The sequence below is a fragment of the Perca flavescens genome, chromosome 24 (genome assembly GCF_004354835.1).
Source record: "Perca flavescens isolate YP-PL-M2 chromosome 24, PFLA_1.0, whole genome shotgun sequence".
Lineage (NCBI taxonomy): Eukaryota > Metazoa > Chordata > Actinopteri > Perciformes > Percidae > Perca > Perca flavescens.
In genome coordinates, this window is record NC_041354.1 from 12,590,753 (window position 1) to 12,612,275 (window position 21,523).

Consider the following 21,523-nt stretch of genomic DNA (forward strand, 5'->3'; position numbering starts at 1 on the left):
ACTCAGACAGGAACCATCTAAGGACTTTGTAATATTTTTTTGTGCTAAAATTAGTCTTTTAGTCTACTGATGAATCCAGTTTTGATAATCACTTGTTTCTCCCAGCAGATATCCGTAATGCTGCCACGGCACCAAGGGACTTAAAGGGGCTGTACTAAAAATACTGAAAAAACAGCAGGCTGGGATTGCCTCCACACAGCTCTCACAGACTGTTCCCCAATACGTGATATACCTACAGTACGCTTTTTGGCGGCCACATGCACACGTGGTCTGACCGGAAATCGAAAAAAAGAACAGAGAAGCTCAGATTGCAACACACAGATGAAGCGTGACTTCCTTCTCTGCTTAGGACGCCATTATTCCTTTACAAAGCAAATGTGTCCTTCACATAGCGAATATGTGTTTGTTGCTCTATTAATGTTGAGTACAGTCCCTAATTGTGTTGTCTTTGGCAAACATTACTACTACTATTTTCCGTTTGAGTTTGTTTTGCTCCATACTGTATGTGTAAAGCGTCCTTGGGTTCACTGAAAGGCGCCATAACAATTAAAATGATGAAAATTATTATTAGTAAGTGCTTTATCAAGCAAAGATTTCAGTCTGTGTGTGTCTTGTTCCAGCTTCTCAATTGTGAGGACTTGCAAACTAATCATGTTAAAGTTTTGCACTGTTGGTCGGACTGAAGAAGCCATTTGAAGACTTCACCTTGGAGTTGGTGATTGTGATTTTTCACAAATTGCACGGATTCAGTGATTATTCAAACAAACAAAATAGATTAAAATACCATTGAGAGATTAATGATTATATTCATAAATTGCAGCTCAAAGTCAAATACTAGTTAAGACTGTGTGCTTTCAGGTTATATGTTACTACTTTGCTGCAAATGCACTACTACTCAATGGTAGTTTGAGATTTGTTCCTGTATAAATCTGCATTTTTAAATTTTAATTTTGTTTATTACATAAGAAGTTTTAGGTTGAGATTTTTGGTTCATGTTGGGCGATTTAGCTTCTGGATTGGACACTGCCTAGTGGTTACCATTGCTGTCCTACTAGGTGTATGCTTGGCTGTGTAGCTACTTGCTTTGTTAAAGGTGCCCTGCCATACAAAACTGTTTTTACTTGCATTTTTTGAAATATGTTAGGTCCATATGTGTTTGTGTTATGTTGTGAATGTGAAAATGAACTGCTACCTCCTCTGTCAGCTCTAGCCACTGAAAAGAAATAAGCAGAGAAATCAGGCCAATTACAAAAGCTGGTCAGTCTGACATCATGTTGCCTGAGCTCATTACTATTCATGAGCTCGCCCAGTTGGGCTGGGTATAGGATTCTGACAGCCAGGCTCTCGTTGGCTAGCTGTTAGCCAATCAGATTCAAACAGCTGAGCTTGTTGAATATTAATGAGAACTGGCAGAAATCGAGCTGAGTCTTCCTGCAGGCTTTCTATACCACGCTAGAATGGCTTGAAACAAGGTAACCAAGGCATTTTTTCCACAAAAAATGTTACAGAGTCCATGGTAGAACTTCAGACATTACCACAAAGTCATGAAATACGTGTGGCAGGGCACGTTTTAAACTTGGCATTGGCAATACTTACCTCACTTATTAAGGAGTAGCACTGTTTGATTTGAAGTTGTTTTGGCCTACAATAACTCAACATTTCTGAAATATGAAGATAGAAGAAGATAGTTTTTACAATTTGGTGGCATTTTACAACAATGTGTCGCCTTTGATTGGATTTTTTTCCCCCATTGAAATTGAAAATTGTTTTACCATCCCCATCACTTTAACTTCTGTTCTTATGCTTTCTTCATCCAAGAAGAGAATTACTCCTTTCCTTTTGTTTCTTTCAGGCCTGTCATAGAATAGTAGCCCTGAACTGGATTTGGTGGTTTGGGCAAGGACACTGGATATTCAATTATAGTGATTTTATCCAAGGCCATATTTTGCTGTTCTTTTAAGGATCAAAAGTCTTTATAGATGATTTACCAAATTGCTTCTCGTTTAGGTGGCCGTATCTCCCTTGAAGTACTTTTGCGTACTATATGTTTTTTTGTACATGTAGTGTACATTCTTTTTGATTCATCAAAATCCATTACATCCTTTTAAAAAAAAAGACATTCAACAAATACACACATGAAAAATCAGACCCGTCAACAAAACTCATCACTCATCACTTGATACAATACATTAATCTGATACATAAAGCTGATCCATGGTTTTTCTTTAGATTTCAAAACTCGGGACAAATCACAAAAAACAGTAACGCATAAAACGTAAAAAAACATAAGAAAGATGAGAGCCAAGAGAGGAGGAAACATGTGAGTCGGGGGATGTCAGGAGGGGTGGGTGATGTGGATTAAAATGGAACGGCCCCGGGCTCCACTCCATTTTTGTCTGGTTAAAGGACAAAGTGAGAGAGGGGAAGTTAGTCCTTGTGTATGTGCACAGATGAGAGTGTATTGGTGTCTGTGTGTCAGTTAATAGAACCCCTGGTATTCCTGAAAGGCTTATTATTGACAGACTTAATGCCCTTATTGGACATGAGACACGTGGCCGACACACTCTGTCCAGTGTATGTGTGTACACACACATGCTGAAAGTGTGTATATCTATAAGTATGTGAGCACCCCTGTATCCGCCCTGTGTGAGCCTGTATTGATTTCCACATCAGAAGTCTCCTCTCTCTGCTGGTTGAGTTATACCATCACAGGGTGTCCAGTTGCTACCCTCGGCATGTCTATAACACACACACACAAAAAAAAAAAAAAACATGCTTTGATGAATGAAAAAGTTTAAAAGCTTTGATTTTAGTGGCTAATGCATTGGCTCCCAAACTTTAATAATGCCAGATCATATGAAAAATCTACATTGGTGCCTTTGATTGGATCTTTGTAGCTTTCTCTTACTAAAAATTCTTCAACTGGCATGTCATTTTTCAGCTATTTTGCACTGCTTTGGTGTCGTCTTTGACAATATGACATTGTTTTCATGACTTTCCACACCTAGTGATCAAAGCTTACCAGGTAGCATTAATTGAAAAGAATTAACTGCAACAAAAGATGCAGGTGTCCTCGACACATTTCAATGAACTCATTATTTAAAGCAAAGAGATACGGGAAGCTTTGAATAATTCCACTTCTCATCTTTTTTTTTTTTGCATTTGGCAAGGACTATTGTTAAATATTGTGTAAAATGTTAATGTGTGGGCAATTTTCATCGGCCAATTGTCCCCCAAAAAAGCTGAATTTCTCTTGTAAATCAGTCAACATACTGTATATGCACATACCATACTATGGATAACCTTTGTGTCTACGTTCCTTCAACACCACGTTCCCTATGTGGCTGATTCTGCAAGCCTTCAAACTTCAAGCTGTATGTAAAGCCTCCCACTAGGTGGCATGGTGAGGCATTATTACTCACCTCGAAGCACCTGCGTGCTCCACTCCTGCTGCGTTTACTAATCATGTTGTGTTAAGCCATTTGTCTCCATCACGTGTAGTGTTTCCTTTCTACTGCCGTGGCCCTCTTGACTCCTGCGTTTCAGCCTTTTGTTTTTGTCTTGTATCGCTCTGGCCTTCTCTCCTCCGTTCTTGTGTCGCCTCCCTTGCCTCATCTCTCCCCCTTCTCACCCCTTTTCCTTCCCCTTTGTGTGATGAAAAAGTGCAGTCTTGGCGTTTCAATCTCACATCAAATGCTCATATGCGTAAAGGGAGAGAGAGAGACATAGATGCCAGCCAGTGTTCCACTCGGTGTGCTGTTTGCCAGGGGAACATTGCATTGAAGCACCAGTGAACATCTGGCCCATGTGCCAATGATTGGTTGGGGAAGTTCCTCAGGATATAACACTTGAAAATGTCTTGGCATGTTCGCGACAGCAGCAGTGCCGTTTGTGCAGTGTGTGTGCGTGTGTGCGTGCGCGCGTGTGTGTGTGTGTGAAGACTGTTTTGTATGTGTGCGAACGTACACTGGTAAGTGATTATATTTGTGATGTGTGTCTGTGAGGGATGATTGTATTAAATGTGCGAGAACACTATTATGTGTGAGTGAGTTTAAGATGATTGTATCTCTCATGCCTGTGTGTGCGCGTACGCTACCTGTGTGTATGTGTTGGGAGCTTTTACTTCCCACCATTAGCTCTAAACCCTTTTTTGAGCAGGCGGCTGATTCTTCCCTTGATTACTATTTAGACTTCTACTCGTTTACAGAGCGCCATCTCTCCTTTGTTTTATCTCTCCGTTTATACCTTCTGCTAGCTCGTTACTCCTCGTTCTCTGTAATGATTTCATTTTCTTTGCTGGTTCCTGACGCTGCTACTTAGGTTCAACGAGAGGCCAGTACAAGTTTTTTTTTCTTTCTGCTTTCACCTGTGTTCTCTTGCTGACTTCCTTCTCCTCATTCCTTTTGTTCGTCTGCACTCTCCTCCTCCGTCTCCTTTACAATTTATTCCCTCCTTTGTGACTCTCAACCCCTGATCACCTACTACACTCTAATAGGCTACACATGCATGGTTTTGCACGCCGCTGATCGCACATGTGTCTTTTGTGTTGGTGTGTGTGTGTGTGTGTGTGTGTGTGTGTGTGTGTGTGCGCCCCTAAAGGAGGCGGTGGCCCTCATCGGCGACGTCCGCCCAGTGGTGGCGGCGGGCGGCGGGCCGTGGAAGATGCGGCAGGGTTGTTAAAAGTGTTGTTAAGAGAGCGGCTGGCAGCTGTTCCTGACAGGTTGGGGATGGAAGGACAGATGGTGTTTGATTAGCGAACAGACCGCTGATGGAAGGAGGGATGGAGGGAGGAATGAGGGAGGAGGAAATTGATAGGAGTTTAGGAGGGAGGGTAAAAAGTCGATGGGAGGATGGATTCTTTGACTTGAGGATATAGTAGATGGATGATAAATGCCTAAAAACTGGAAAGGAAGGGATTCGGAGCATGCTGGGAGGAGAAAGTGAAAACGCTGTCAGGGCAGCTGTTCTCAACAACAATTAGCTTCATCCACCTGGGTGCCATCTTAAAGAACCGATGCAAATAAACCTGCAGCGCTGGCTGATTAAAGTCTGTTCAACAAGATAACGGTGAAGTTGTAGCCAGCGATGGACCGATTCAATCAGTCATTTATTTGAACGATGTGAAATTTGATGTGTTGAATTGAGTCATAATTGGTCTGAGTTTTGCTTTCCAACAGGTCAGCCTAGGGTCAGTCGGTGCGCTGAGGTTTCTACTTAAGCAGCTTGAATACACAATGAAAATAATATCAAAGTGATGGCAGAGCTATGAATTCTGACAAGCGTGCATTAGAAAACAAGTCTAGACAGAGAAATAGCCTTGTCTCCTGGACATTGCAACTGCACTGCCATCATTTTCATCAATATTAAAGGTTCAACAAGAGGTTAAAGGTTGCAAAGATTGCAAGATGGAGATGAAATGTTCTCCATGATTAATATTTAAAGTTCACTATTCTAGATAGCAAGGCTGCAACTTACAATTAGTTTCATTATCGACTAATCTCCCAAATATTTTTCGATATGATACGATACTAAAATGTCAGAAAAAAAGTGAAAATAAGAAAAAGTTTTTACTGCTTCTATAAAGATAAGTCTAATGAACCAGTTGTTAATCACAACCTCATTGGTTGTTTGGGCAACACAGTGTCAATAATGAAATGTAATTTTCTTTTTCTTTTTTTTTTTATTGAATTGTTTTTGTCAAAAATAAATCCTAATATAATGTAACACTCTAACTGTTATGCTGGAAAATGTATGAGAAATCGTGTTTGTTGTGATGGAAAATGGATGGAGGCGGGGTCCGAAGAAGCAGGTTGAGTTCACATTTCAAACACAAATTAACAGGGATTTGCTGTATGTATTTCAAGTAGTGCTGTCGATCAATTAAAAAAAAAAAAAAATATATATATATATATATATATATCACAGTTAATCACAGTTTGCGTGTATCTGCATTCTTCTGCCTTAAAAACCTTGCCCACCTTCGTCCCTCCCTTTCCTTCTCAGCTGCTGAAACACTCATCCACGCATTCATCACCTCGCGACTGGACTACTGCAACAGCATTCTGTACAGCACATCCACCACATTCCTGGAAAAAAAACACAATATATCCAAATCTCAGGCAGCCTGTCTACCCCACTCACTCCAGCACCAGAGATCACATCACTCCAGCCCTCCTAGACCTCCACTGGCTCCCGATCCAACAGAGTCCAGTTCAAAATCCTCCATATCGCCTACAAAGCTCTAAATAACCCCGCCCCCTCCTACCTCACTGACCTCCTGCATACTCCTACCTGACATCAAGAAGCCAACCTCCTTTCCCCTCTCACCTGGGGAACAGGGCCTTTTTCCGTTGCTGCCCCCTCCCTCTGGAACTCTCTCTCCCCCAACACCTCAGACTTTCCACATTACTTGCTAACTTCAAAACCACACTCAAAACCCATCTGTTTAAAGCTGCTTTTAACCTGTAACGAATGGAGGTGCTTCCACTTGTTTCTACCCTGTTTTGCTGCACCTTTTTAATATTGATCTCTAGTTGTTATTGACGTTTTTATACTGATCTTGCTATTGTTTTTACCTTGTAAAGTTCCTTTGAGTACCTTTTTAATGCACTATATAAAATGTAGTATTATTATTATTAGTCATTGGCAGTGATTAATCATGATTAATCGCACATTTAAAATACTGGGATTTACTTGTAAACGTGCCGTGTTGAACTAAATAAATGAATGACAAACTGGTTTAAAGAAACAAATTCTTCAGTTTTATTATCTCAACCATTAACATGTATTAAACAAGTGTTCAGTAACAATCTTAATTTGTTGAGACATCCACATGAACTGCAAACATATTTAGCATGTCTGCTACAAAGTCACAAAAAGCTTACCAGTAGTCATTTTGCATAATAACATCAACTCAAATGAATGCAACACTCAGTCAATAGGAGTGCTGTCTGTTCCTATAGTTGTGACCTTGCCTGTTATGTCCGACTCATTTGCAACTTCAAGAAACTGGCTTGCGCATGCTTTGGCGAAATGCCTTTTCCTGTTTTTAACACTGCCAAAGTGAGTGCAGCTGCCAGATGTCATTGACTAGGTGTGCTGTTAACGCCGAGGTAGTTATGATAACTTACTGATGTCCAGTGGTCTCCAGTAAGTGCAATAGAAGTACCTTCTGCCAACTGCCTCACTTTAGTAGCTTTTTCAGCATCGTACAGTTCATGTCTTGTAACAGTAGTTCCCAGGTATTCTTTACTATTTTTCTATGGCTGTAGATTTGTTTTATGTATGAAATGTTTAGTTCTTGTTGGACAATTATGAGTTACATTATTGTGTTGTGGCTGCTTTAATATGTTTTCTTTTTTCCTTAGTTTTTGCCAATTAGAGTATGTTGTGTGTGGACATTGGACCGGAAGCTGTGGATGGAATTCCTTTTGTATTGGTGTCATGTAATTCTGTGTGGGATTGGCTACTTAGTGGCATGACACATAAATAAAATATATCATATCATATCATATCATATCCCCTCGAAGGTAAGCTTGTATGGCAACGCGGTCTCACGGCAGTTCGTGAAATGATCGCGTTATTTTAATCTATTGATTCGTGTTAACAGGGACGTTTTTCTCGTTTTTTTCGTGGTGGCCAGCACAAAATGGTCGGGCACCTCACACAAAGGTTGGGTTATGGAAAAAAAAACAACCGGGAAAGGACGCCTCACACACCGGAAGATGGCCGCAGATAACACGCAGTCCGGAATTGTTTGACCCATCCACCACCACCCCAACCAACCTCCTTACACAGATTTTCGGCATTTCATACTACTCGCTACCGTGGTCGTTCTGTGACCACGACATATGCTTCCTATTTAAATACATTAGTTTACATTTTTGTGCTGGCCACCACGAAAAAAACGACAAAAACGTCCCCGTGAACACAAATCAATAGATTAAATAACGTGACCATTTCACAAACTGCCGTGAGATAGGGTTGTGTATGATGGGTTGCCTGGGGCACCGGTCCTGAACTATGTTAATGGGCCTGCAGTCTGTAGCTACTCATTTAGCGACTGCACTAGTTAGCTTCGCTGTTGTCGTTTTGTTGACCAACTCACCCCGGCTGCATTCCGCCAGTGTTGTTTGACAAGCACGGCTTGTTGACCCTGTCTCAGTACTAGCATCTTGAAACTTGCCGTTCAGCAGAGTGGGCACTGTCATCGTTTACCCGCGTTCACCACGCATATCACACAAAGTGTAGTCTATATCCACGACTTTCCACTTCCCTGACCCACTCTCAGTTACAACTGAGAAGGGTCTGGTGTCAACCAGGCTAGGATTGCCCCGTTGCCGCTGGAAATTCCGCTGTATGTCCTTCTTTTCGGCCGGATTTCCGTTACCTAACGCTTTCTTTGTGTTGCCGTTGTAAATTTCTGAGGACTATGGTTAACTGCTCCTCAGATCTCTGCAGGGTAAATCCAGACAGCTAGCTAGACTATCTGTCCAATCTGAGTTTTCTGTTGCACGACTAAAACAACTTTTGAACGTACGTCACACCAAAACAAGTTCCTTCCTGAGGCTATTTTGCAGCGGCATTGGAGCTCCGTGCGGTGCTTGGCGCCACCCATGACAATTGTGATCTGTTTAAAGAAAAGCCAATAAACCAGAGCACGTTTCTCTCCCATCCCAGAATGCTGTGTGGACCCTCCTCCGCAGCGCTGTGGACGAAGGTCTGGCAATGCGAGACTACACAAAGCGTAACCATCCGTGCTGCGATAACAGAAGGAGGTTGGGGGTCAAACTTGATACAAATTACTACTTTGCGTTAAAAAAAATAACGCGTTCATTGTTTTTAGATTAATCACATGCATTAACGTGTTAATGTTGACAACCCTAATTTTAAGTAAAGCTGTTTATAGTGAAACAATGCAAGATGTAGTCAGAGAGGAATGTCATCTTGCAACTGATCAGACAGATAATAATTCTTTTGTTTTCATTGATGACAATCAGTGTTTTACAACCATAATGATCAAACAAAATAACATACAGGTAGTTGCTCTCCTGTCTTTGTCTTCTCATGCTCGCACATTTCACACTTTTATCCAATCATCTATTATATTACATTACATTACATTGCAAATGAGGGTCATCCCTATTAGCATAAGGCACTGTATGTTTGGGGTAGTATTTAGTTTCACCCTACACACTAAAATCTGAGACAAAATACCAGGAGGAAAACGCAAAAAGACACGTCGGCATGGAAACAAGTGGCAGTGAAATTCCTTTTTACAACCACTATCATATGAGTCGAGTACTTACTACATGCAAAGCAACAAGCTGAACACTAAATTATATCCAAAAAATGTAGTCTTTATGAAATAGCAATTACAATGGTAAACTCGGGCTGTTGTTGGGAGTAGTGTCATTGTTGTAGCTCCAGACATACACTTCTGCCTCATCCCAAGCCATTGCATCAATATACCAATATGACAGTGGATGTGAAAAAAACTAACTCTTTCACACACATATACACACACACACACACACACACACACACACACACACACACACACACACACACACACACACACACACACCACAGTCCACTTTAGCTGCAAGTAACACGGAGAAGACAGTTAGAGCTATTAGGATTATGTTGAGGAGAGATTTTTTTCCTCGATAATAAACTCTCCCTACTCCGTAATAATAGCGGCCATTACCCAAAATGCATCACTGTCACGCCATCTCGGCGGACAATAAGTGTGTCTGTGCAAGTATGTTTGTTTGTGCATATGACGGGGTGATTGACAATAAAACAATCAGCAGGCCAACAAAAACACAGCTGTTTTATTGTTGCGCTGCTCAGATGTGCTTTCACAGGCAGACGGGGTGTGTGTGTGTGTGTGTGTGTGTGTGTGTGTGTGTGTGTGTGTGTGTGTGTGATCATATAGAGCAAAGAGTGACTCCGCCTCATGTTCAGCCCCTCCTGTTCTAATGAAAAGCGTTGGCAGTAGAAGATAGCCCCACTAGATGATCACGACGCTGCCTTTTGTTTTCTTCAAAGCACTTAGTGATAAACTTTGATTATACCTGCAGTATTATCTTTTTTTTTTTTTTTTACCTCCTCTGGTGCCTAAAAGACTTCCTAAATGACTTAAAGAGGCACTCCAGCGATTAAGCATCACACTTGCAAGAGACAGTCAAAATCTGTGTGGTAGGGACGCACTGATCCAATAGGGCTGGGCGATATGGAGTACATCAAATATCCCCATATTCTTGACCAAATACCCTGATATCGATATTGTGGCGATATTCTAGGGTTCAAAATTGGCGCTTTAACAAAATATCTTCACACTTAGATTTAGATAAATAATCATCAGTAACGTGGACATAATGTCTGAGTGGGGAAAAGGCAAATAATAGAACAGCTAGAACAGGCTGGTAAATTCAGAAAAGTACATCACTCTACTGTAATGCAGCCTTTAAAACCAGTAAAAGACAACATTTATGTCATATCACGATATTACGATATCCAAAATCTAAGACGATATCTAGTCTTATATCACGATATCGATATAATATCGACATATTGCCCAGCCCTACGATCCAACTTTCCTTCTGACACCTCAGGTCAGGTTATTGGCTAATACTAGCGCTCTCTTTTTTCCAAATTTAAAGTCTGTGTACCTCCCAACATGGAACACATTTTTATCTGAGATAATGTGAGGCGATTTCAGTTTGTCCAGTACTTTAGTTTTAATGCAGATAAAGATATCTGCAAAACTAATGGCATTCCCATCAGCCTCAGCTGTACGTTGTGTTTAGTGCTAATTAGCTAATGTTACCACACTAAACTAAGACAATAAACATGGTAAATATTACTGCTAAACCTCAGAACATTAGCATTAGGGTCAAAGTAGTACTGTGCATATGATCAGCCTCACAGAGCTGCTAGTATGCCTGTGGACAGTTTTTTTTTTATGCTATTATTTTGTGAATAACTTCCTTATCACTCTATTTTTGTCTCATTTGAATCTTTCATGGGAACTGGATAATTACAGGAGCTGTCATTTTGCAGAAACCTATGAACAGTTTATTGTGCCATTATCTTCACTGGAGTTCTGGCAATATATGCATCATAACATACAAATGATGTGTATCATTGTTGGGAGTGTATTTAAACTTGAGCACAGGAGTGTGTTCTGTTTTATACACCTTTTTTTTTTTTTTTTTTACAATTTCTGTGTATGTGACAGAAAGAGAAGAGAAAAAAAAAAGAGAGGCCCAATGTGTGCTGGCACTTTATCCCATGCTGGTGATGGTGGCTGGCATTGTGTGATGCCAGTTAGTGTTTGGCGCCAACACACAGAGGGCATGGTGTGTGTTTGTGAGTGTTAGGGAGGTAAGTGGTGCGAGAGGAGGACAGAAATAAAACCTACGAGAAAGGAGGCAAGGAGGAGAGGAGACAGGAGAGGTAAAAAGGGGAAGAGGAGGAGTAATGTCAGCGATAAGGGGTGAGAGAGGATGAACAGAGGACGGATAGAGGAGTGAGAAGGATGGTAGGGCAACAAGGGCAGACGGGCCTTGTGCCTTTGTGTGTGTATGAATGTGAGTCTGCACCTATGTCTTTTTGTGTGTGTGTGTGTGTGTGTGTGTGTGTGTGTGTCTGTCCCTGCCTCTTTGTACTGGCTAATCTAGGCGTCAGCAGCTTTTTGAGGCTTTTGTGCTGACAATAATCACAGCGCTCCTCTTTTCAATTCATCAGCAACAACAACAAGGGATCACATGTCCCCTATACAGAATCAAGAGAGAGGGAGAGGGAGAGAGGGAGAGAGGGAGAGAGGGAGGGCATGGACAGAGTTAAAGTGGCCATCGTGTTGCCTAGTTACTGCTTGCGTTGATGGCGATTTGGTGTGTGTGGGCAGGCACATGCAAACGGTCAACGCCCTCTACACTTCTCCTGAGCGCAAATAGAAAAGAAAAGTACAATCACACAGTTCCTCTTTTTTTTTTTTTTTTCAAAGAATAATTTATTTCATGTTGCAGTGTAATGGATAAACAATGAGTAAACCACCGGTCAAATCTGTAGCAAGCATTAATAATAATCATCAGAATAACATTAATAGGAATAATTATTTCAATTATAAATAATAACAATATCAGAGTGATCAGAGTCATTATTACATCTATACAAGCTACAAATATCAGCATTTTGTCCTATGTCTTTTTTTCTTTTTTCATTTTTTGTTTACTGCTGTTAAAACCTTAAACACTTCACACACATGACCCGGCCGGGGCAGCTGCCCGTCTGTTGGTCTGCCACCCAGAGCAAAGAGAAAAATCTATTTTTTTTCCAATAGTGGTTTGGTAACTTACGGTGACTTCCAGTTTCTAGGTTCTCAGCACGAAACAGGGTTGAAATGAGACATTTTGACACCTCTGAATGTATGACCCTCAATTTTGAGAACGGCTGATTGTACCACGGTTAGTCACCAGTGTTTTTGAGTGCTAAAATCCTATGTGCAAATGTTTGAGTCCAGTCAGTACTTGTGTGTTGCCGAAGGTTAGCCTGTCCCAGAGCACCAGGAAGAATGATTCTTGTGTTTGTATCCTGTGGGAATGACGTGCTTAGAAAGGGATCTACGAAGCACATGGAACTGGAATGAATTGGTTTGGGTTCCTGGTCATTGTTACAAAATGGTGATTCAAATACGTTCACAACAATGATTTACAATACAGTGAATCCACTTCGCATTAAATCACAAATTGATGCAAATGTGATTTTCTTTCAGATTAGGACTTTGAATGTTCTGAGAAAAAACAAATGAAGCATCCATTCAACACAGATTATAAAAAAAAAAAAAAAAAAAAAAAAAAAATGAATACCAAAAATTGTTACAGCACTAACATGTCCACAATGTGTCCTGAATGTATCCAGCATCAGTGCTATAAATTGAAAATGTTATAAATAAACCAGTAGTAGTTGGACCAGATACAGTATTAGCCTATCACTGATGTATCACAATCTCTGTCAGATGTTTAATGAAAAACAGCGTCGCCGTTACGTAGTTTGTCCACCAGAAATCACTGAAATTACTCACCTGCTCAGTATAAAACTTTGTCACATATCAAACATAACAATATTTTAATAAAAAAAAGAAAAAGAAGTCTTCTAAGTAAAAACAACGAAAAAAAGGGGGCCATTCTCTGTCAATATCAGCATGTATCACGTTGGTCAGGCTGTAGTAATTTAATGAAATAACTGCGGTAACGGAGGTTAAGGATCAATCTGATTCATAACGGCTTAAAATAAAATGTCCATACATTTTGTCTAATGTCTGAATTACCTATTTTTCTGATATTGTAAAAACGGGACTCTAGATATGAGAGATTATTTAAATGCTCTGGGTGCCTGAATGCAACATGAGCCAAAAGGGGCAGCACGGGAAGGGTGGGGCAGGGAGAGCCACAGTCAGAACAAACACCCAGTACGCCTCGGTACAGTAAAAAGAGCGAGTAGTAAAAAGAGGAGGGAGAAAAAAGAAGGGAAAGAAACCACAACTAAGTGTATTTATGTCCAGTTTGTCTGGGTTCAAGTGAGGATTTGGGAATGCTACTGTGTGATACTATTCAAGAGGTGTGTGTGTGTGTGTGTGTGTGTGTGTGTGTGTGTGTGTGTGTGTGTGTGTGTGTGTGTGTGTGTTTGTGGTTGTGTGTGCATGGGTATCTACGCGATCGACTGAGGGTTTATAGTAAAGAGGCTGTAAGCTTATACAAAGAAGAAAAAAAATGCAGAAACATCACCTTCCCCCCCCCAAAAAAAAATGTCCATGTAACTCAAAAATATCCACAATAAAAAGATTTTCTTTATATATTATCATCTTTATATTTAGTTTGCTCCCCAACCCCCAAGTCACGGGCTGAAGATTGATCCATCATCTTCCTCATACCTTTTTGTTCCTCCAGAGAAGGACGAAGACGGGGGGGGGGGGTTTCGGCAAAGGAGGAGCTTTTTTTTTTGTAAGTGCAAGGATTTCCACTGTTTGGCTTTTAATTGGTAAAAGCCTCAACACAATATCTTAATTGGAGTATTGTCCGACTCTTGAGCCCGCTACGTCGGTCAAGAGGACTATTTTATTTTTTTCCTGTATAAAACATTTTGAGGGCAGGCTTGTGTTTTAAACATTGGGCTGACCAAAAAAAAAAAAAAAAAAAAAACAAACAAAAAAACCTCTCCAGAAGCCTCCAGAGTAAAACCAAGTCTCGGCATCAAACGCATTTTGTCCTGAAGACCTCAGCCTCACTTTCTCACGGTCTTCTCACGCTCCTCGGAGGTGTGTCTCGCTCGCTGCGTTTCCGTCCTCGCCCTAGTCAGTCATGGAGGAGTTCTTGTAGACAGTTGGGCGACTTGAAGACATCGGGAACCTCGCTGTCTAGTTTGCAGATCACCTTGTAGATGGCCTTCTTCCAGGACGGGTCTGCGTCCTTTCCCGCCACGATGGCGTTGAAGAACTCGCGCAGGGTCACCTGGGACACCTCCAGAAATCGTTCAGGAACCTGAAGGAGAAAAAAAAAAGGGAAGAGGAAAGGAGGTAGAAAGAAAAAGGAAATCATTTGATTTAGTTTTGAACGGGAAAAAAAAGAACTTCCCTTCAATCGACTTTCCCTTTCTTGTCCTACATTCAAATCTACAATACGGTATTGATGCTAAAAACACAGAACTGTGTTACTTCTGTATTTGAGCATGTGTGGGTGGAGTACATACACATAGTAGAAAGTACCTTGACGGAATCATTATATGTTACAAAAGTTTTTGGACACCTGAACATCACACCCATACAGTACGTGCCATGGTCATTGAAAGACAACATCCTGTCAAAATAAGTCCTCCAGGAGACATCGGCATCTAAAATCACAGTTGAAATGCAAACCTCTTCAAATACAGATTGCTTTTGGAAAAGTGTTCAAGAAGTAGGTCCTAAGTGTGCGTGTGTTTCAGGTGTCTATTACTATTCCTGTACCAAGTTCTTCTTCAGCTGTCAACTTCCCCTTACATGTGCTTCCCCTTTCTTAAAAGCCCCCAGCTGTTTGTGTGTGTGTTTGGTATCGAGAGTTCCTTATGCACACACTCACACATGACAGATGACGCACTCAGTCCTTGACAAAGGCAGGTGACCAGTTGTCAGTGATCTGTCACTGTGTATGTGTGTGTGTGTGTGTGTGTGTGTGTGTGTGTGTGTGTGTGTGTGTGTGTGTGTGTGTGTGGGCGTATGTGTAGTAGTTTAAACTAGAACGAAGGGATTGCAGGGATCCAATTGTCCTTTCCACATGCATAAATGTACTGTCATCACAAAGCGCGCGCGCGTGTGTGTGTGTGTGTGTGTGTGTGTGTGTGGGTTTTAATGCTGTGTGTGTGCTCTGCAGAACAACGGCACACATACACACATTTTTCATTCTTTTTTTCTCTGCCCTTTTCTCCCGGGGGCAAGATCATACAAAGACACTAAACAACCTGACTAGGATTCTCTCCCCCCTCTCTTTTTTTTTTTTTTTTTTGTCTCTTTTTCTTGCATGCAGATTCACACACACACACACACACACACACACACACACACACACACGGAGGCTGACTCTTCCAGACGAGGTGCATGCTCCTATACACCCCAACAAACTGTCACACACACCTAGAGGACGACAGAGTGCCGTCTGGGTGTAACCCCGTCATGCGTGGCAGGACATGCCAAGGTTAGCCGCCACAAGAACGGATGAATCACCCCTCACACACACACACACACACACACACACACACACACACCCTAAATGATTCCCTGGACTCTCATAAACTCTACCCTAGTCTACCCTCACCTACACTCTCTCTCTTTTTAGCTGGCCCCTTGAGACCACAGTTATTTCAATGAGGCCCTCTGTCACTGTCTTGCTACAGACACTACTGTACACACACACACAGACACACATGCTCTTTCTCATACACACACACACAAAGAGTCAACTTAGTAGGTGATATGTACGCCGATGCAGACATGGTAGATTTTAGACGGAAAGGTTACAGTTTCAAATTTTGTAGTTTGGAGTTAGTTTTTTTCCTGTCAGTTATGGTCCCATCGTACACACCAGAGTAATTGCTTGCATCTGGGAACATGGCAAAATCGCTGTTACAAAGTCCAACAGGGTAAGCAAGAGTGGTTGTAAACATGGCAGATCATCTAAACCACTTCATTTGGAGGTAAAACCGAAACGGGAGCGTTTTGAAAATGTCAGTGGTAATCCCTCGTTGCAACTACAGCAAGCTCAATAGGTCAAAGTTGACCCGGGGAGTTCGGTCCCTAAACTGTGATGAATGTTTACAACAAACAGTTCTCTCTCAGTTTAAAGAGCAGATTGTCTGACTGCTCTTATTTCTGTCTTCTTTTTAGTGATGCTTCTGCATTTGAGAACTCATCAATTGACTTGGTTAGTACGATGTTCTTATTATAGGCCACGACTATAAAAAACAAATATGACCCCAGTTGTAACGAATGGGAATTATTATCCTTCTTAATAAAAGTTAAAAAAAAATAAGCAAGGGTTTAATCAGTAAACTTCAGCAGGTGCCAACATATTTTTAGGCTAAACCTTTTTTGTTTTATTTGTTCTTAATAGTTGCTGAATCTGCCCACTGGGACAAATAAAAGTTGAAACCTGAGCTTGATCTTGACTATGGATGTGCCTTTGTGGCGTCCTCTCCCTTCTGGATTACATCTCTTCGTCTTTTAGTTGTTCAAATTTCCTCTTATCTTAAAAAAAAAAAGCGAATCCACTCTTTGACATCTTCCCAGAACTCTTTTTTACTTTTTTTTTCTTAACCTCCTTCGCTTTATATTGAGTGATCTTCATTAACGCCTAACTTGCAGGGGTGTAGCTACAAAATCTGGTTGAAAGTTGGTCTTTAGCAAATTCCCTTGACTCTGCTTTGGCTTTGTGCAATTGAGATATCAAACGCAAAGAGCTGTTCAAAAAAAATCCACGCACAGTGACCTTGACCTAGAAGTGCCCTGGCCTTAGTGTTTATGTGTTGCAGCTCTGACACTGCCTTGTTCAGCACGATGATTGGTGTGTTTTTAAAATGTTTTCAGGGCGGCGTGCGTCATCATTGCTCTGGTGAGAGGACTCAAAGTGCTGAAACGAGACAATGTCGGGGAGAGAAAAAGGACACAAGGCTGATTCACAGAGAGGTAGGAGGAAACACGAGCAGAAAGAATGAAATGAAGCAGGGAGGATATTGTGTCTCTGGTTGCATATCAGCTCAACTGGACAAACACACATATATACACACACACACACACACACACACACACACACACACACACACACGCACTTGGGTCCAGATGCCCAGATTTGTCTGGCCATCGTAAATCAGTCCAGTAAAGAGATCTAAATTAGGCTATCATCAATACAGATGGGCCTGTTCCCCCATGTGTGTATGTGTTCCAAGAGATGACGGACAGAGGAGGACGGTGAAGGGAGAGTGAGGAAGAGAGAAAGGAAAGACACGAGGAAAAAAAAAAAAAGAGGAAGGGAGGGCGTCCCAGTAGGCCTCTTTGTTGGGCAGCGATGTAGAGATTTACAGGCTCTTGTCCTGTGTGTGTGCATCTGCGCATGTGTGCGTGTGTGTGTGTGTGTGTGTGTGTGTGTGTGTGTGTGTGTGTGTGTGTGTGTGTGTGTGTGTGTGTGTGTGTATGTGTGTGATTTACTCCTGGCTTGGATCTCGATATTGCGTCTAGTGGCCAGGAGAGAGAGAGAGAGAGCAAGCGAGGAATGGGGGTAAGCGAGAAAGAGAAAGATAGAGAGGAAGAAAGACACTTGGTTCCTAATAAACATAATTTGCATGATTGCTCCGGTTTGGTGGGTAAATATTGGATGAAGGGAGGCTCAATTACTTTCTCTTCACACACACACACACACACACACACACACACACACACACACACACACATGCACACACACAGATGCACACACAGATGCACACACACACATAGGACAAGAGCCTGTAAATCTCTACATCGCGGCCCAACAAAGAGGCCTACTGGGACGCCCGCCCTCCCTTCCTCTTTTTTTTTTTTCCTCTCTTTCCTTTCACTCATCCTCATTCTCCCTCCACCCTCCTCCTCCTCTGTCCATCAACTCTTCGAAATGTAGTCGTATGAGAAATCATAAACTTGCTGTTACTTTTTGTGTCTATTATACTTCGCAAGCAAACTCATCACACCTTTTTTAAGGTATTCGAAGTGAAAAGTTCTCTGTGCACTGTTAATATATTAAACCACAATTACTTTTAAAAAACAATTTCATAAATATAACTGTTTTTTTTGTTCTTTTCCTGGAAAAAAAAACAACCCCATCTTGTGTATTCTACGATTCTAGCAGCAACGGTAGCAGCTGCTTGTTTGCAATACACAGAGCTAAGAATGAGCATTGAGAAGACAAAAGAGCGCCACCTGCAGAAACTCCAACCATCACTAGAAGACCTTAAGTGCAGCGACAGCACAGCCATAAGCACTTAGCAACAGTGACGTCCGCTTTGCTAATTTAGTTGTTTCTTACAGTGCAGACCACGAGCACAAAAGGGCAGTGTTGCACTAAAACGTATTTTTAGAATAAAGGAGAGCCCTTTATAAGTAGGTTACTTTTTTTTTTTTTATGAATACACTGCCCCATTTTAACACATCCCAAATAGAAAAAATAAAAACTTGGACATAGACTTAAGTTACGCACTCATGTGGAACACAAGCCGTCATCACCCCAGAGAATACTTATCATCCTCTCTTGATTAATCCAGACAGTGTCACGACAGCCCATTCAGTCACTCACACAAGACGCATGCTAATCATCTTCTCTAATGTGATATTAATGTGTGTGTGTGTGTGTTACCAAAATCACATCCTACCGATTCCTTGAGTGCAATGAGAGGCTGTCTCCCATTCATCTTTGGAATTTTGATTTTGATTAAGGGAAAACACTGACGTTTTAAGATAATGACATAAGATCCTTAAAGCAACTTGTGTTTTTATTGGAACTACAACAAAACTGGTTCTTCCATGTTTTAGGGCAACTTATTTAACTAAACTAAATGTTTTTTTGCTGTGTGAGCTTACCAAAGTCACTGATCAAGAGTGGCTTTTCTTATTTCCTTTGCGCCCTTCTTCCTTCACCTTCACAAGCAACCTCTTCCTCACCTTCTCTTCTTTTCTATCCAACACAGGTTACTGATTTACCCTCTCTCCACCCATCCCCACCTTCCTCACTTCCTGCCTCCTCTCCTCTCTCGAGGATATAAGCCACTCCTCTGTCTCCTGCGTCTATTACTACTTTTCCTCTTCACGCTGGCAACATGAGACTGATGGAGAAGTCTGGGCTGTGCGCGTGTCCTCAGTTGACCCTATTCACCTCTCCATACGTCTTTCCACCTGCTTTTCCACCCATCTCATCTCTCCGTTTCCTTTCCATCCTTGCTCGTCGTCTTGCACACACACCAGGCTCTTAAGAAATCGCTGTGCAAACACTGTATGTTTGAGTCTCAAGGTGTACAAACAGAAAGAGACTGTATTCGTGTGTGTGTGTGTGTGTGTGTGGGTGTGTTGTTCCTTCTCTTCTCTATTTTACTCAGTCTTTCTACTTCCCTCCATTAGCGTAGGAGACACTGACAGTACTGTGTGTGTACAATGCTTTAGTGTGTTGTTAAGCGTGATGATTTATCAGTTTTCAGCTTTTTTGTTACTTTTTAAATCATCTTTCTAATCTTGCTGCAAGATATTTCTCTTTTTAATTTCAGATGACCCCCACACACACACACACACACACACACACACACACACACACCCCTTGACCATTTTGTTGCCATTCATTCGCTCTGCGGCCTTGAGTTCCACTTTGCTGTTTGTAAATGTATTTTCTATATTTCTATCATCGAGATAATACTGGAAGTCTAATGCGCTGCTCCTTCTGTTTGCACGTGTGTGTGTGTGTGTGTGTGTGGGTGTGTGTGTGTGTGGGTGGTGTGTGTGGGACTGAATGGACATATGATTTTTGTGCCAACACACAAGCATCTGCTTCCTTTTTTCCTCCTCTTCTCTCTCACTCTCCCTCTCTTTCCCTGCTATCAGGTCTGGCTTACGTCACACACACACACACACACACACACACACACACACACCCTGGCAGGAAAATATAACAAACACAAACACACATCCAGAGTAGAGAGTCCTTTCGCTTGTGGTCTCCCTAGTCTTTTTCCTTTTATCCTTTCTCTTTCAACAGGAGCTAATCATTGGAAATTCATACTCTGACATTTTAAGTCATTATTGTTTGTTTCTGGACGTGACTGTTCTATGTGACTGATCTATGCTAAAGCACTTTACATATGAAGCAGTTTTACTACACCTTAGGTTATGTTTTTCCATCTCTATTTGCATTTCTTCTTTTCCTATTTGAATCTTTATTTATCCGGGAAACGCAGACTGAGCAAACTCCCCCTTTTGTGGTTCGATCCAGCCTCACACAAAGAACGATTCATACATTAAAAAAAGGACATTGTTGTTTTTGGTTTGAAAACTCCAATTACACACATCCCTCCTGCATACATGTGTGTTCTCCTCCTTCTATCTGTGGGCTCCTGGAGCATCGGTTTCTGTTTCCTGTCCTGCACACACTGTCCTGACTGTCTGTAACTATCCTCATCTAGGATAATGTAAGTGTGATAGACTTTGTAAAAATTTGCTTTTTCATGCCCAATTGTGGACCACAAGCTTCTCCTGCTTTAGTGGTCGGGGGCTGAGCTGCAGTTCTCGCGGTGGACTCAAGTCTAGTCTATATCCACGACTTTCCACTTACGGGATTGCATCCTCCTCCGCGGCGCTGTGGAGGATGGTCTGGTAAAGCAAGACTAACTCAAGTCAGACCAACAAAATCAGAACTTGACACTTGACTTCGGTCATTCAAGTCTTGATGTGTTGACCAGGTAAAATCCAGGAACATCAAAATGAAGTCAAAAATAAATAAGATGATGACACCACCTTGAATATGTAATGATAGGACCAATGGGAGGATTTGGTCTTAGCTACACTTTGAAAAGAAAATGTTTAAATGCTGTATCATTTTGTCATCATTCAGAAACTTGACAGACTTGCAAAGTGACTCATGAGTTGGACTCACATTCAGGCATTTGACACTTGACTTGACAGTTGCGTTGGCTTTGACTTGATAACTTGACTTTGACTTGCCCCAAAAGAGTTAAACACCGCTCTGGTTAGGGATTCAGTGCCTTGCTCGACGTTGTTTTAACTCTAGTTCTTCAGGTATAGGGGAGCGGGACTTTTTATGTCATTTCTCCCGCCGTGGGGAGTTTAGTTCTGTTCGTCTATGTTCCTGCTGCACAGAAATAGCACAGACCTGCTGTAAGGTGCTCCTTGACCTTTGGCACCAGGCAGATAGCAGCCATTCCAAAGCAAAGCAGGAAATAACCTGCTTTTGTAGGATAA

The 21,523-nt window shown here is 41.6% G+C and overlaps 1 protein-coding gene and 1 long non-coding RNA gene across 4 annotated transcripts in view; one reads left to right on the plus strand and one right to left on the minus strand.

Annotated features, from left to right (window-relative positions):
• Positions 1-17,205, plus strand: part of LOC114551105 (uncharacterized) — an 80,169-nt gene extending 62,964 nt beyond the window's left edge. The window contains exon 4 of one of the 3 annotated variants that reach the window (XR_003691847.1): positions 17,123-17,205. This is a non-coding gene — a long non-coding RNA (uncharacterized LOC114551105). Of the gene's footprint in view, positions 1-108; positions 489-6,003; positions 6,287-17,122 lie in introns of those variants that run through there. The other 2 variants (XR_003691849.1, XR_003691848.1) reach the window with 2 other exon arrangements.
• Positions 14,233-21,523, minus strand: part of LOC114551103 (prospero homeobox protein 1) — a 37,403-nt gene continuing 30,112 nt past the window's right edge. The window contains exon 7 of the mRNA XM_028572189.1: positions 14,233-14,546. Coding sequence (XP_028427990.1) covers positions 14,361-14,546 — 186 coding nt within the window. The 3' untranslated portion in view covers positions 14,233-14,360. The remainder of the gene's footprint in view (positions 14,547-21,523) is intronic.